The 17,361-nt window shown below is 41.7% G+C and overlaps 1 protein-coding gene across 5 annotated transcripts in view; it reads right to left on the reverse strand.

Moving 5' to 3' along the window:
• PALM (paralemmin) overlaps positions 1-17,361 on the reverse strand; it is a 100,734-nt gene that overhangs the window by 42,962 nt on the left and 40,411 nt on the right. For all 5 annotated transcript variants that reach the window (XM_034437650.3, XM_087894335.1, XM_034437648.3 and 2 more), the window contains exon 2: positions 16,366-16,414. In XM_034437650.3, the coding sequence (XP_034293541.1) occupies positions 16,366-16,414 (49 nt within the window). The remainder of the gene's footprint in view (positions 1-16,365; positions 16,415-17,361) is intronic.

A 17,361-nucleotide genomic window follows, 5' to 3' on the forward strand; every position in this document is an offset into this window, starting at 1 on the left:
GCCAGTTTGACACTCCTGGTGTAGAATTTAAAGTTGCTAGACTAGGAGCCAGGAGACCATGAGTTCCAGTCCTGCCTAGAGCACAAAACCAGCTGAATGACTTAGAGCCGGTCGCCCTCTCTCAGACCTAGGAAGAAGAAGGCAAAAGGCAAACCATTTTTGAAAACATTGCCAAGAAAACATAATGGACTTGTCCAGGCAGTCACCAGGAGTCAATAGTGATTCAAAGGCTGTTATCAGCTGTGATGCTTTTATAAAGTACAATACAGATTTAAGATAAAAAGTTTGCTGTATGTCTGTTTATGTAATGGTTGCTGGGCTAGAAGATGGGGGGTTCTGCCTGTAGAACGGGGCTGAGTAACTGCCAGAAGAAAGATATGATCAAGAGCAATATAATACCCGTAGAATACAGCTTTTCATAGGCTCATAACATTGGAAAGGACCAACTCTCTGCAGGAGAGGGCGGGAATCTTCATATTGTCCAACTGAAAATCTCCAGTGGTGGGATCCCATGGCTACAGGAGGTAGGTTGCTCCATTGCCTAATAGCTCTCATAGCCAGGAGATTTCACCTTAGTTTGAATTTGGATCTTCTTCTGTAGAACTTCCACCCACTGGTTCTTGCCCTACCTTCAGGAGCTATGGAGATTAAATCCCCATCTTCTTTCCTGGTCAGCCCTTCGAGTACTGAAAGATTGCTGCCATGTCTCCCCTTAGCCTTCTCTTGATAATGGTCAATTCCAGTTCCCATCCAGTCAATTCCAATCTAATAGTCACTGTCTGTTCCAACCCAACCTAATGTCAATTCCTTCCCAATAGTCAATCTCAACTCCTATCCAATAATCAATTCAATTCTAATTCTTACCCAATAGTCAATTCCAATTCCTACGCAATCAAATTCTAATTTCTACCCAACAGTCAATACCAATTCTTACTTAATGATCAATTCCAAATCCTACCCAGTCACTAATTCCAATTCCTTCCCATAGTCAATTACACTTCCCACCCAATAGTCAATCTCAGTTCCCACCCAATAGTCAATTCCAATTCCTACACAATCATTAATTCTAATTCCTACTCAACAGTCAATACCAATTCCTACTTAACAATCAATTCCAATTCCTACCCAATCATCAATTCCAATTCCTTCCCATAGTCAATTCCACTTCCCACCCAATAGTCAATCTCAGTTTCCACCCAATAGTCAATTCCAATTCCTACACAATCATTAATTCCAATTCCTACACAATCATTAATTCTAATTCCAACCGATTTGTCAATTCTAATTCCAACCAATTCCTGTAGCCATCCTTAATGGGGTTGAAAATACTTGTGCACTGAAGACATTCTGAGGCTCATAATGGCAACTACTCTATCTGCAAAGGGAGGGGAAGAAGACGGAGACAGAACCTCACTTTTAAGTCATTCATAATTTATCCTTAGAGGAAGACTGTCATATTTCTGTTCTCCTCCCCTCCCTGCACAAATCATCTGTCCTTTGAGCCAAAATAACACCCTCTTTGTTTTGGAAATCTGTGTAAGCCAGGCGCTTTCAGGGAAAAGAGACACAGCATCCAGTGAGCAGAGAGGAAGACTCTTCATTCACAGAAGCACAATGCCAAAAGGGTGGGGGTGATCTAAAAACAGAATGGTGATTTATCCAGACCTCAGAACATTGATGCCACCGAGGCACATGGCCTCAACACTGCTCCTTCCCTAAGCTATTCCTATTATCATTGCCAGACTCCAGCTTTCGGGGCAAAATTATTCAGGGGTGGGCTGCTGGGGATTCGCAGGGGTTTGGGAGAACCTCTAGCTAAGATTCTCTGCAGTTCAGAGAACCCCCAAATCCCACTCCTGACTGGCTCCGTCCACCCCGCCCCGCCCCTCCCAGGAATCCCCATCCGGCCTGTTTTGGATGCAGGTAAGTGCAGGGCGCGCATGGAGGCTCAGGGAGGGTGAAAAACGGGCCTACCGGAAGTTCAGAAAGGCTGGAAATGGGTCCGTTTCCTGTTTCCAGAGGGCCTCCGGAGCCTAGGGAAGCCGTTTTCACCCTCCCAGAGGTTTGAGGAAGGCCTCCGGAGCTCGGGGAGGGCAAAAATGCCCCCCCTCCATGGTGGAAGAGGCCAACTAGGCCACGCCCACCATGGCCACACCCACTCAGCAACCAGGCAGAGAACCCCTTGCTAAAATTTTTGAAGCCCACCCCTGGTTATATTTGATCCACATTTAATCAAACTTTGTAGCTTAAATGGTGGAATGTTTGCAAAACAAATCAACATCTCTGGGGAAACACATTCAGTCTTTGCATTCGTGAAAAAGAATGGTTCCTATGATTTCCAGGATACAGGTAGTCCTCGACTTACAACCATTTGTTTAGCGACCATTCAAAAATACAACAGCACTTTAAAAAATGAGTTACAACCACTCCTCACACTTATGTCCCCATTGTCATGCGATTGCTATTTGGGCACTTGGCAACTGGCATGTATTTACAACGGTTGCAGTATCCCAGGGCCATGGGATTGCCATTCGTGAGCTTCCCAGTCAGCTTTTGACAAGCAAAGTCAATGGGCAGCCACTTGATTTGCTTAACAACCATGGCAAAAAAAAAACAGGTAGTAAAATTGGATAGTCACCTTATGTCTTGCCTAATGACTTAAGCACCACTTAAGATAAATGTTCTGATTCCTATTATAGACATAAGTTGAGGACTACCTGTACATATTCCATTAATTTGGCTCCATTTATTTGACTCCATTCCAGCTCAGCTCCATAGATGGGAAGTGTTGCCACAAGTTTCTCTCTGCTTACTTGTATGTCTGCAGATCCATCCATCCATCATCCATCCATCCATGTATCTATGATCCGCTTCTTCTGTCCTTCCTTCCTTCCTTCCTTCCATCCATCCATCCATCCATCCATCCATCCATCCATCCATCCATGTATCTATGATCCGCTTCTTCTGTCCTTCCTTCCTTCCATCCATCATCCATCCATGTATCTATGATCCGCTTCTTCTGTCCTTCCTTCCTTCCTTCCTTCCTTCCTTCCTTCCTTCCTTCCATCCATCATCCATCCATCCATGTATCTATGATCCGCTTCTTCTGTCCTTCCTTCCTTCCTTCCATCCATCTATCCATCCATCCATCCATCTACACATATCCACACACTCCATTGCTGTATACTGCAGCTTTCTAGGCATTTCAGAGAAGATCATCACCCTGAAAGCATTACTGTACAAACACAAGCAAAGTCAGGATGGAGCTGACCTCCTTCCCCCCACCCACCCCGCTTCTCCACTTGAACAAGACTCTCTACACAATAACACCCTTTTCTGGTCCCTCACATAGACCCTTTTCTTCGTTGCCTTTAGAAGTCGGCAAAGTTACAACATCAGCCGGATGCTGCAGCTCACTCACAAGGGCCCCCTGGTAACAGCCTCTGTTGCTCTCCAAAGCACTAAAACGACTAAGGTTGGAGCTGGTTGGGGAGCCCATGCCAGCCTTTGTTTCATCTCCTTGGCACAACCATTTTTGGAATTGTCCTATTCAAAGTGAGCTGAATCAGTAGCTCTTTGGGTTGAAAAATGTACATTTGGTACCATTTAGGAAAGTCAAGTTAAATACTCACCCAACTCAAAAAAATAGGGAGAAGTTTGATTCCAAAAATTCTTCTTTTCAAAATTTATCTGGACTTGGGACATCAAAGTCATCTGACTTTTTTCCCTGATGAAATCAATGCATTTTTCCTGTCTTTGTTGCCAAACATACAGATGTACTTCCATTTCTTAAGTAAAGTGGTGTGTTTCCCATTAATGATGTACATATGTGCTCCAATAAAACATAGGAAACCATACAGTCCTGAGGCAAATACATTATATTGTTCTTTGTCCAGTTGTGCTGTTCTACTAACATGCGCCAGCAGAATGCTGTATAGGAAAAATCCAAATGTAATCACACAAATGACCATGCTGAAGTCTGTTGTTTCATTGTGTTGCATAAATTCTTGGGTAACAGCAATCTGGATACAAGAATGGCGAGATGAAATGAACTGGAGGAACTCAAAAGTTGGAGCATCTATACTGTCCGCTTGCCAGAACTATTCATTATTTGTGGGTCCTTGATGCCCTCTGAGCTTGGTTGTTTTCTTACAGGCATCTCTTCCAGCTGTTATATACAAGTGGTTTGTATCAGGGGTGGGTTCTAAATTTTTTTACTACCGGTTCTGTGGGCGTGGCTTATTTTGTGGGTGTGGCTTGGAGGTCATGTGACTAGGTGGGCGTGGCTAGCTGGTCAGAGTCATTTCTGGAAGGTCCTCGCACTTACGACCAATCCTCGCACTTACGACCCGACTCATTTGTTTGCTTTTAACACTGATCAGCTGTAGGACGGCCCTTTGAAGCCCCGCGGCAAGAGTTTAAACAGTTTTTTTCCCTCTAGTCATCAGCTGGCACTCAGGAGACAGCAATAGATTGGGGGTGGGACCAAATAAAAGGTAAGAATAACGTGGGAGGGTGGGGGGGGTGGGAGGGCGGGGGGGGAGAACCGGTTCGGTGACGTCATATCGTCACCGCTACCAGCTCGGCCGAACCGGACCGAACCGGGAGGAACCCACCACTGGTTTGTATATAAGCAGAGACAACCTCACTGCCTTCTAGCGCTGATGATATTACCTAATGAAACGTCTATAAGAAAACAAACAAGCTCAAGAGAGCATCAAGGATCCCACAATTCAACTCTGAGCTACATATATTCTCTTCCATATATTTCATATAACTTTTCAGGAACTACCATAGCATAGTAGATACATGAGAACACTGGTGTAATAGGTTTTGGTTACCACCTTTAAAGCGCTCCATGGCTTAGGACCTGGTTATCTACAGGACCGCCTACTACCACCAATAGCCTCCCACCGGCCAGTACGCTCTCATAGAGAGGGACTCCTCCGGGTGCCGTCAGCCAAACAGTGTCGACTGGCGGCCCCTAGGGGGAGAGCCTTCTCTGTGGGGGCACCTACTATCTGGAATGAGTTCCCCCCAGAGATACGGAGGATCCCGGATCTGCGCACCTTCCGCCGCGCTGTGAAGACCTTTTTATTCCATCAGGCGGGCTTGGCCTAATCTCTTCCCTTTTTAAATATCTAAATTTTAATCTGTTTTTAAATTATTGGGGTGTTTTAATCTGTCTGGGCCAAAATGATTTAATTTGATTTTATCTGGTTTTTAAATTTTGTGTATCTATGTATTTTATTGTTGGCTGTTCACCGCCCTGAGTCCTTCGGGAGTAGGGCGGTATACAAATCAAATAAACTAAACTAAACTAAACTAATAGCTTGCAAAGTTATCTGACCTTATGCACTCTGAGAAAGTGGACTGGATTCTTGGCAGCACAAGTTTGGCCACCCTGTGGACTGATCCTTATCCCTCGTGGTTTCTTTGGGCAACTAAAAATAGTAAGTGGTTGGATTCAGGTGTCCTAAAGGTCCTTTTTCAAGAGGCAACTCGTCTGTCTTTGTTTTTCCTTGAAGACATTTCGCTTCTCATCCAAGAAACTTCTTCAGTTCTTGGATGAGAAGTGAAATGTTTTCAAGGAAAAACAAGAGAGTTAGGGTTCAGGTAAGAGCTGAAGAAGCTTCTTGGATGAGAAGCAAAATGTCTTCAAAGAAAAAACAAAGGAAGCCCATTTTTCTTCACATAAATGAAGGAAATCCTCGAGATACAACCATAGTCGACAAACCACAATTTCAGCTGGTAAGCAAAATGGTTGTTAAGGGAAACCCACCCAATTTTATGACCTTTTTGCAGTGAATCGCTGCAGCTGTTAAGTGAATCGCATAGTCATTAAGTGAATCTGGCTTCCCCCCTCCCCCCTCCCCCTTCCTTCACTTTGTTTGAGGGAAGCCAGCTGGAAAAGTTGCAAATGGAGATCACCTGGCCCCAGGATGCCTCAATTGTTGGAAATACATGCCCGTTGCCAGGCATCCAAACTTAAATGACGTGACCTACAGGGATAATGCAACAGTTGTAAAGTCTGAGGATTGGTCACTTTTTTCACTACAGTTGTGACTTCAAATAGTAACTAAAAGTTTGCAAATTGAGGACTTTGTAGTTTCTAATCCCTCGATTGTCTATAGGGCCCTTATATGAACCTATTCCTTTTGATTGGAATATTTCTGCAAGGGCAGCATTTGGAATAATCAGAGTCGATATCTGAGGTGCAGAAAAAAAAGTGGAATAATTTAGAAACTACGTCTGTTGACCTCAAGGAGTGGGACCCAGTGCAGTCTGAAACAAACAAACTTTGCGCAGGCTGGTTGCATCCTCTTCTTTCTAGTCAGAATGAATCTTTGCTTTATTGGTTACAAGCCTGTTTGTTTTTCCAAACAGCAGCATCTATTGATCCCGGGAAAGGCAGGCAACGGATCTGCAGCTTTGGAATTAAGCCTGAAGGACTCTGATAATCATTCCCTTCATAATTTGTTCTCTCTCCATCCCTCCCTCCCTCCCTCTCTCTCTCTCCCCCTTTCCCTCTGCCTCCTTCTCCCCACTCCCTCTCTCCCTCCCTCTCCCTCTCCCTCTCCCCCTCACACAAACACACACAACACCAGGACTCTAAGCTGCTTTCCAATAATAACCAGCAGGTGAGGAAGCCATTTTGTCCAAATACCATTTTCATGGAATTGTTGGAAGAGTCTTATAATGGAGGGGCGGGGGGGGGGGGAGGGGGGAGGCTATCTTGCTGGATTTTCCCAGAGAGCAGTTTTGGAGCTCAAAACTCTTCAGACCTAAGCCGCTATTCTGGACAAGGGCATTGTGAACCATATATACCGTAGGACCTGAGGTGGGTCTTTTAGAAAGCCTAATATCAGGTGCAAAGAATCAGGAGCATTTATAACAGAGGTGGGGAACTATGACCCTTTTATGACTTGTGGACTTCAACTCCCAGAATCCATGCTGGCTCAGGAATTCTGGGAGTTGAAGTCCACAAGTCATAAAAGGGCCATAGTTCCCCACCCCTGATTTATAAGGTTGCAACATAGAAGATTAATTCAAGCCTATAAACCAGAGGTGTCCAAACATGGCAACTTTAAGACTTGTGGACTTCAACTCCCAGAATTCCCCAGCCAGCAATGCTGGCTGTGGAATTCTGGGAGTTGAAGTCCACAAGTCTTAAAGTTGCCATGTTTAGACACCACTGCTATAAACAAAAGTACTGGCCAGCACTGAATTGGCACTCGATAGGTGAACAGTGTCAGATGTAAATGCCTTATTCTCCAATGTGTAAATAATGTATATATGGAACATCAGAGGTTAACTTATTCTTTGGACTTTAATGTATTCATAACTTACCACTCCCATTCCTAGCTCCACCCCTTGTATATATAAGGAGCCACCCTCACCATTCTCGTCGCTTCTACCTTGAATATTCAGTGAATATAGAATGCCTATCATAATTAAAAAGAAATATATTTAAAGCTTTAACTTCTATTATCTTTATTGAGTCTGATCCTGAAAATATTGCAACAAGCTGGTAGCAGAGGATGGTTAATTGACTCAATAAGTAATTAAAAATGTCCAAGAAAGATAGGCCCAACACCAGGGCCTACAGCAAAGAAATAGAAACTGATCAAGAGATGATCAACGAATCCACCAATGCGATTTCGAGAGAATCCGAAGAATACACCACTGAAGAAGAAGAACTAATGAGTGAAAATAATGACCAGAAAGAAATCGAAATAGAAAATAACGAACTCAGGTCAGAGATATTAAAGATACTAAAAAGCCAAAAGAATGATGAAAGTCTCATCGCGGACCTCCAGGAGATGCTGAAGAACAGCGGAGCAGCGAGAGAGAAAAACGTCATTAAAGAAAAACCCAAAGATCAAAAAACCGTAAGTGAGATGACTACTGAGAAAATAGTTGTTAAAAAGAAAAGATGTGATCCCGCGCGAAATTTTGAATGGCAGCCATCTTGGTTTCAACGAACTTCAAAAGAGAATGGAGCAGAGCCAATCAAAACGCTCAGTTCAAAATTTCTGGCGCGAAAAACACTATCAGACGAAGAAAGTGAGAAAGAAGTCTCAAACTCTTCAGATGATCCAAAATCAGAAAGTGAAGACGATTTAACAAAATCTCAAGTAAAATCAGCAATGAAAACGCTTTTTGCTGCTTTTGGGCCAAGACTGAAAATTACCAAGACATCTACGAAGAAGCAAGAAATCAAACCGGCGACTCAAGACCTGCACGCTCCCATCCTGACTTCGAAAGCGACGACGCCCGAGCCCAGAGAGCCATGCCGATTTCTCCCTACACCACAGACAAAATCGAATACCAACGCACACAAAAAGAAGAAAAGAACCGTCACCACCACCAGAACCCCAAAAACCGAGCCAGAGACCGACTCATCTGAGGAGGAGCGGATCGAGAGAGCTGAAAGGGAGAGAACCTTCCACGACGCCACCAAAGAAGAAATGAACAACGCGCATGTGCGAAACTACGTAGACGACCCAGAAGGACTTGAACTGGCCAGAGAACCGCGCAGACTCATTGCAAGCATCCCAATGCCGTTCTGTAATTTCCTGCACTTGAGAGATCACGGACTGCCCCAGGTTGTAAGTAATGGACAGAATAATGTAGGTAACTTACCCAGTGACTTCCCAAAACTTAGAATTGATGGCATTAATTTACAAGAGTGGTACCAACAGCTTCAGGTTATTTTCATGAAAGAAAATTTACTATTCTTTATAACTAGCCCTCCAAGAAGACCTTGGACTTTAAAAATAGATTGTTTACATCATAGAGCATTTTTCATAATAATATCTAGCGTGTCCCCTGCAATGTATCATAGCATCAAACCAAACCTAACTGTATCAGAAATAATTCAATGCATGTTTAATCTATTTCACAGCGATAGCGTAGCTACAACCACAAGAATGTCTAAGGATTTCTTTTCCTCTAGAGTAAAACCAGGGGTTTCTATAAGTGAGCATTTGATAAATCTAAACAAAATAAGAGCTGAGCTACAATTGAGGGGGGAAGTGATTTCAGATCAAACAATGAAAAGTGTTATTATCAATTCACTTGATCCATCATGGGATAGCTTTATGTCACACTTAGATACCATTAATTTGGGATATTTATCCATAGAAAGTCTATCTAACAAATTGATAGCAGAAGACAATTCAAGAAAAAATCGATCCAGTAACCAAACAGACCACAAACCTTTTAGGAAAGTAGTCTTTCAAGATAAACATAATGAGGCCTTTAGATGTTACAATTGTGGATCCAGGGAACATAGTAGAAGAGACTGCCCCAAAGTCTCAAGAGAGAGACATAGACCAGAATATAGGAGCAAATATAATTACAGACAATCTTCCACAGATAGACACAAATATAGAAGCCCACCAAATTACAAAGAAGGTAGAGGGGGTAGAGAAAATTCAAAAGAGAGGAAATCTGGGTCACTGAATGGGCTAAATAAACAAGACAGCACCAGAACACAGCAGGATGAGAATAACAATTGGCTTATTGATTCTGGTGCAACAAATCACACCACCAACAACAAAAGTATATTATCTTCATTTATAGAAGATAAGTTTGTGATAAAGGTAGCTAATCAAGAAAAGGTTCAAGTACTAGGCAAAGGAAATGTGACCTTGCCTGGTCTAGGGAAAATAGAGGGGGTATTATTAATCCCAGAAATACCTCACAACATACTAAGTGCCATAAAATTAAGCAGAGAATCTGATATCAATATAGTTTTCTCAAAGGGGAAAGCAACTATAGAAAAGAACAAAACAAATGTAGGTACTGTAATGATAAAAGGAGGTCTACCCTATCTGATAACTAAAGAAAGATGTTTACATAACATTGATTCAAATATGGAAGATTGTATTGAAGCAGATGATGAAAATGTCAGTAACAGTGACAATGATGAGTGTAGAATAACTCATGATCACAAAAACACATACAAGGAAAAGAAACCAAAAATAGGTAAACCAATTCATGATGAGTGTGCTCACATCTTACACAGGAAGTTAGGACATGCAAGCTTTCCTGTAGTACAAAAAATGACTGAACACGCAGAAGGTGTCAAAATAAAAAATTGTGAAAATTATTTGGAATGCTCAGTATGTAAGTCCACCAAACTAAAAACCAGTCCCAGACCAAAAAAATCTAACAGATCAACTAACAATATTTTTGATTTGGTACATATGGACTTAGTTGGTCCATTAAGTCCCTCAATTACCTATAGAAAACGTTACTTCCTAACAATAGTGGATGACTACAGCCGATATGGTTTTGTTTACACATTAAAGCACAAGGATGAAACATTTCAGAAATTTAAGGAATTCTACAAACGTATAGAAACACAACATAATATCAGAATAAAGCAAATTATGACAGATAGGGGATGTGAGTTCATGTCTAAAGAATTCTCCCAATGGTTAAAGGATAGAGGAATGTTACATTTCACGTCCAATCCTTTTTCTGCATTTCAAAATGGAGTTGCAGAGAGGAAAAATTCCACACTACAAACCATGATTAGGTGCACATTAGAGGATGCTGGTTTAGGCAAACAATTTTGGTCAGAGGCATTACATTATTCGAATTACACTCAAAATAGAACCTGGTCCAGTATTGTGAATAAGACACCATATGAGGTGATGTACAATAGAAAACCCAAATTATCACACATGCACATATTTGGAGTCACTGCAGACGTACACATACCTAAACAATTGAGGAGAAAGGGAGAAAACGTATCCAGGAGATTAAGATTCATGGGATACGAAACTGGAACCAAAGGGTACAGATTTATTGATAGTAATAACAAATTTATAGTATCCAGAACAGCTGTGTTCCATGAACAGGCCAATTGGTCAAAATTGCACCTTAATGAAATATTTCCTAATAAATGTAAAGATACGATATCTTGCGAGGAAGGAACAACAGAAAATCAAAATATTAACAAAAGTAAGAACAAAACCAAAACTTGGACTAATAGTCAGCATAAAATAAAGACAGACACATTAACAAAAAAGGAAGCTAGATATTTGCATGATAACCATAGCAAGCCTGAAAGAACTATTAGAAACAATAGAAACCAAATACCAAATAAATACAAAGATTACATAATGCATATGAATGGAGAACAAATAACACCTAATACATATGAAGAAGTATTGAAACTTCCACATGAAGAAAGAGAAAAATGGGAACTAGCTATGGAAAAAGAGATGGAAAGTTTACAAGGATTAAATGTATTCACACCTGCGATCGCACCTAAGGATAAAACAATTATAGGTACCAGGTGGATTTATAAAATTAAGAACTTAGAAGGAGGCAATACCTTATACAAGGCTAGACTAGTTGCACAAGGCTATGCACAAAAATATCCAGAAGACTATACTGATACATATTCACCCACAGTGAGAACAGAGAGTGTCAAAACAGCCCTTGTAGTAGCATCTGCACTCAATCTGGACGTATTCCAATATGACATACAGACCGCATACTTACATGCAAAATTAGATAAGGAAATATATGTAAGAGCACCACACAGTCAATACACTAATAAGAACGAAATTTGGTTATTAAATAAGAGTCTGTACGGATTAAAGCAATCCGGCAAAAGATGGTACGATTGCTTGGTAAAAGTACTTAAGACCATGGATTTCAACGCCACCACTGCTGATAACTGTTTCTTTGTAAAAAAGAGTAATGATCATATTGAATTTGTATTAATTTACGTGGACGATATTTTATACATTGGAAAGCATAAAGAGAGCAGGGAAATCTTTGTAAATAAGTTAAATGAACACTTCTCACTGAAATCTCTGGGTAAAGTGAATAAATACCTTGGTGTGCAAATTAACAAAACTAAAAGGGGATTCAAACTTACACAGAAAGATAAAATCATCGAACTCCTAAACAAATGTAACTTAAATAATGCTAAAACCTGTGACACCCCTATGCAAACTGATTTCCTTAGAAACGCTGATGAATCTTCCCCTGAGTTTAAAGACAACACATTTTACAGATCAGTTATAGGTTCACTCCTTTATATATCTAATTGGACTAGGCCAGATATTGCATTACCTCTCAATCTATTGTCAAGATATGTTAGTAAACCAACCTTGTATCATTGGGAAGCTGTCAAAAGAATTCTAAGATATCTGAAGGGTACATTAGATTTTTGTTTAATGTTGGAACCCAATAATGACAGAGAACCAAAAATTACTTGTTATGCTGATGCAGATTGGGCTGGTGATACATCATGCAGAAAGAGTACTTCTGGTTATGTTTTTCTATTGAATGATTGTCCAGTTTACTGGTATACTGGTAAACAAGAACTAGTAGCCACTTCTACTACAGAAGCGGAATATGTTTGTTTGTCCAAGGCTGCAAATAACCTTGTATGGTTCAATGATCTGATCACTGATGTTTGGAAGAAACCCACCTTACCATTTATTATGCATGAAGACAATAAAGCGGCCATTGAAATATCCAGATCCGATGCAATTGGACAAAGGTCCAGGCATATTGATATAAAGTTTAAGCATGTGAGACAACTGTCTCAAGACGGATTCATTAAAGCAATACATTGCGATACTTCTGAACAATTAGCTGACATATTAACAAAACCCTTACCTTCTAAACAACACAAATATTTAACTTCTAAATTATATGTATTATATTGTCCTGAATCAGAATGTAATTGGTGTTGTATAACGAACCGGCATTTAGAGGGGGATTTGTCAGATGTAAATGCCTTATTCTCCAATGTGTAAATAATGTATATATGGAACATCAGAGGTTAACTTATTCTTTGGACTTTAATGTATTCATAACTTACCACTCCCATTCCTAGCTCCACCCCTTGTATATATAAGGAGCCACCCTCACCATTCTCGTCGCTTCTACCTTGAATATTCAGTGAATATAGAATGCCTATCATAATTAAAAAGAAATATATTTAAAGCTTTAACTTCTATTATCTTTATTGAGTCTGATCCTGAAAATATTGCAACAAACAGAATTCAAGGGGGGGCTGGACTTGGATCTCTTGTAGCAACACAAAGATTCTAAATTGATGATGCATTTAACTCCGCCTCCCAGCTCCGCCTGATCTTCTCCTACATTAACCTCATCATTAATACACAATATCTAACACCAAAGAATCTTGCAGCAAAACCCAACAAGTTATGGAAAACTCTACACGTCATTGACATCACCGTACAAGTCCCTCCTTCATTTGACCCTGCTGCAGGGTGGGACTTATGTAGCAATGGTACTGGGCATGCTCATTTGCTACAAACTGCACATCTTCCCTGTTTGCTGTCAAAATAGAGATCAATCATCCAGCCAGCTTGTTTTCTGTTTCTAATTGACAATTATTAATTCGATAGAACAACCAGACAGCCTTCTGGCATGTTTTTTCCACTGGCAAATGATAATTAAAGCATTGTTTTAATCTACTGCCCTTCCAGTTTGAATTTAATTTCATTTTTTCTGGGGATGAAGTTATGTCAATTGACTCCACAAGTGTAATATTAAGGCCCTGGCCCTGCCATCTTAGTGCTTTAGGCTATCCAAACTGTACACTCAGGAACTCATTCCACAGCTCTTACTGGTGAAAAGTTCGCTCAACAGTGAGACACTGGTGAAGCGGGCACAGCAGCACCTGCATTTTCTTCCTCGCATGAGAAAAGTTCCCCTTCCTTCCCCTGTCCTTATCACTTTCTATAGAGCAGGGGTGTCAAACTCAAGGCCTTAGATCTGGGTGCTTAGATCTGGCCCACGAGGCCACCCTGGAAACAGCAAAGGACCAGCCCATGGTGCCTCTGCCAGCGAAAACGGATTTCGGGAGGGCCGCATGTGGCCTTCGAGAGCTCCGTTTTCACTGGCAGAGGGTTGCAGGAGGCCATCTCAGCTGGAAATGGAGCTCGGGAGCCCATTTTTGCTGGCAGAGCCCTCGGGACCCCACAGGCATCCCCGACACGAGTGATGTCGAGCTGGCCACGCCCATCCTGGCCCCTTGAGGTCAAACACAACCCTGATGCGGCACTCAATGAAATCGAGTTTGACACCTGTGCTATAGAAGGATGATCGAAAGCATCCTGTCATATTGCATTACTGTCTGGTTTGGAAGCATTACTGCTTCAGAGAGGAAGGCGGTGCAGAGAGTGGTGAGGATGGCAGAAAAGATCATTGGTAGAATAGAATAGAATAACAGAGTTGGAAGGGACCTTGGAGGTCTTCTAGTCCAACCCCCTGCCCAGGCAGGAAACCCTACACCACTTCAGACAAATGGTTATCCAATATCTTCTTAAAAATTTCTAGTGTTGGGGCATTCACAACTTCTGCAGGCAAGTTGTTCCACTTATTAATTGTCCTAACTGTCAGGAAATTTCTCCTTAGTTCTAAATTGCTTCTCTCCTTGATTAGTTTCACCCATTGCTTCTTGTCCTACCCTCAAGTGCTTTGAAGAATAGTTTGACTCCCTCTTCTTTGTGGCAACCCCTGAGATATTGGAACACTGCTATCATGTCTCCCCTAGTCCTTCTCCTCATTAAACTAGACATACCAATTCCTGCAACCGTTCTTCATATGTTTTAGCCTCTAGTCCCCTAATCATCTCTGTTGCTTTTCTCTGCACTCATTCTAAAGTCTCAACATCTTTTTTACATCGTGGCGACCAAAACTGAATGCAACATTCCAAGTGTGGCCTTACCAAGGCATTATAAAGTGGAATTAACACTTCACGTGATCTTGATTCTATCCCTCTGTTTATGCAGTCCAGAGCTGTGTTGGCTTTTTTGGCAGCTGCTGCACACTGCTGGCTCATATCTAAATGGCTGTCCACTAGGACTCCAAGATCCCTTTCACAGTTACTATTATGGAGCAAGTTACCACATATGCACCACCTGTGCATTTGGTTTTTCTTCCCTAAATGTAGAACCTTGCTTTTTTCACTGTTGAATTTCATTTTGTTAGATAGCGCCCAATGTTCAAGTCTGTCAGGGTCCTTCTGTATCTTGAGCCTATCTTCTGGAGTGTTGGCTATTCCTGCCAGCTTGGTGTCATCTGCAAATTTGATGAGTTCCCCATTTATCACCTCGTCCAAGTCATTGATGAAGATGTTGAAGAGTACTGGGTCTAAAACAGAGCCCTGGGGTACTCCACTGCATACTTCCTTCCATGTAGATGCAATTCCATTGAGGACTACACATTGAGTGCGGTTGGTCAGCCAGTTATGAATCCATCTGTCTAGCCCAGATTTTTCTACTTTATCTAGTAGTAGGTTATGGTCTACTTTATCAAATGCTTTACTGAAGTCCAAGTAAATTATATCGACAGCATTCCTCTGGTCCACTAATTTTGTCACTTTGTCAAAGAATGCAAGAATGCAATAAGATTAATTTGGCATGATCTGTTTTTGACAAACCCATGTTGGCTTTTGGTTATTATTTGGTAGTTCACTTCCTTCTGTCCAGGACATGGCATATGAATGATGCTTGAGCAGAGACTGCAGGATTATCTGGGACGCTATACATCCTCTTCACAACCTGTTTTCCTTGTTACCTTCTGGGAGGAGGCTTCATGGTATCCGAAGCAGAACATCCAGATTCAGTCACAGTTTTGTCCCATATAGCATCAACCTTGTGAACTCTCAAGTTTCCTCTTTCCATCAGTGCTCTCCTCTCCTCTGCCTTCTGCGCATCCGTGCGTCAGGCACTGGACCCAGCTGTTCCTCCTCTTCCTCATCAGCCACCTCCAGACCTGGGGACTCTCCATCTGAGGGCTGACGGATGACCCAGGCTCCGCCTCTCTCTCTCTCTCTCTGACAGCTTCATTCCCTCTTCTCCCTCGGAGCTCTCAGGTTGCCCTGATGCTGACTCCCATACCTCCTCCTCATCTGATTTGGTTGCTGGAGGGGCTGGTGGCTGACAGGCCACAACACACATATATATATACATACATATACAGTATATGTCTGTGTGTGTGTGTGTGTGTATGTATATAACATGTATATATGTATGTTATGTATGGGTATGGGTAGATATACACTTTCTGTTGAGAGCACACAACAGAATTTCATTTTTAATGTGCGCCAGTGTACTCATCATAAAAAATGACAATAAAGGTTATCTTATCTTATCTACGTTTATCCTGTCATTCAACCAAAGTTGAGTCATCAGGAAGCTAATACTAATAGAGCTAATAGAGCTGCTCAGAGCTACGGTATAATACTTTACTTGTTTCAAAAGTTCCGAAAGTACTTAGCACTGAGTATTAAGCAAATGTGGAGAATATAATTACAAGCCGGTGCAAATATGATTCAACGCATGAGCAACTTACCGCTATAGCCTGGAGCCTCTCCTGCTGAATCGTGCTTGTTTCGATGATCCTGAAAGAAAAACAGAAACAGATGAAGAATTCACCTACTGACGCCCGATTCTTCCCACCCCCACATGTCTTCCAAAGTTCTATCTGCCTACACTTCAAGGTAGGCTTTTCTCCAACTTTCTGTGATGAATGCATAACTCCTGTTTTATAGCATATTGTAATGGCATATGAGAAAGACCTTGAGAGATGGTGGGAAGAAATGCTGCCTAGGGAACAGCCAGATAAGAGAGCGCATAGCCCACAGCAGATAATGGGTGGAGAAAGAGGTTCAGAAGGGACCCTCCCTAGCTTCTGAGGCTGTAAAAGGAGGCAGTAGGAGATTTGCACTTTCAGATTTGCAATATTGATGTCAGTCTTCCCAGGTAGACCAGACAGGGAGCATGACCAGACGAGCTAATTCTATTTTATTGTAAGGCTTCATTAACAAAATCTTACAAGCCTGAAAGCACAGATCTTTTGCTGTCTTTTTGCAGCCCGAGAAGCCAGGAGGGTCCCTTTCTCTGCCCATTCTTTTAATAATAATGAAACAATTAAACAGGAAGTTAGCATGCTGGAAAGCTATCACTAGTCTCAAACATAATCTGTCTTCCCGAGAAAGCAAGCTTCTGGATGCAGGATATCACCTGGACACATTGTCTTCAAATAAATAAAGAGGCTCTTCATTTGGAGGTGTGGCCACCAAATAAATAGGTAGTTGTGATTGGCTAATGATCAATTTCATAGAATTAAAGGATAAGGAGGGATCTTGCAGGTCTAGTCCAATTCCCTGCTGATTCTGTAATGCTCACAGGTCTCATCTCATGTTTTCAAAGTTGCCCCAGTTGTAAGTCACTGGGTTTGTCCAGCTACACAAATCTCCGGTCCTTGCCTATGGCCCAGGATTACAATGGTTTCCAGTATAACCTCAAGGGTGTCAAACTCGCGTCGTCACGTTGTCGTCATGTGATG

Source organism: Pantherophis guttatus, chromosome 1 (assembly GCF_059756535.1).
Source record: "Pantherophis guttatus breed Tessera chromosome 1, ASM5975653v1, whole genome shotgun sequence".
Classification (NCBI taxonomy): domain Eukaryota; kingdom Metazoa; phylum Chordata; class Lepidosauria; order Squamata; family Colubridae; genus Pantherophis; species Pantherophis guttatus.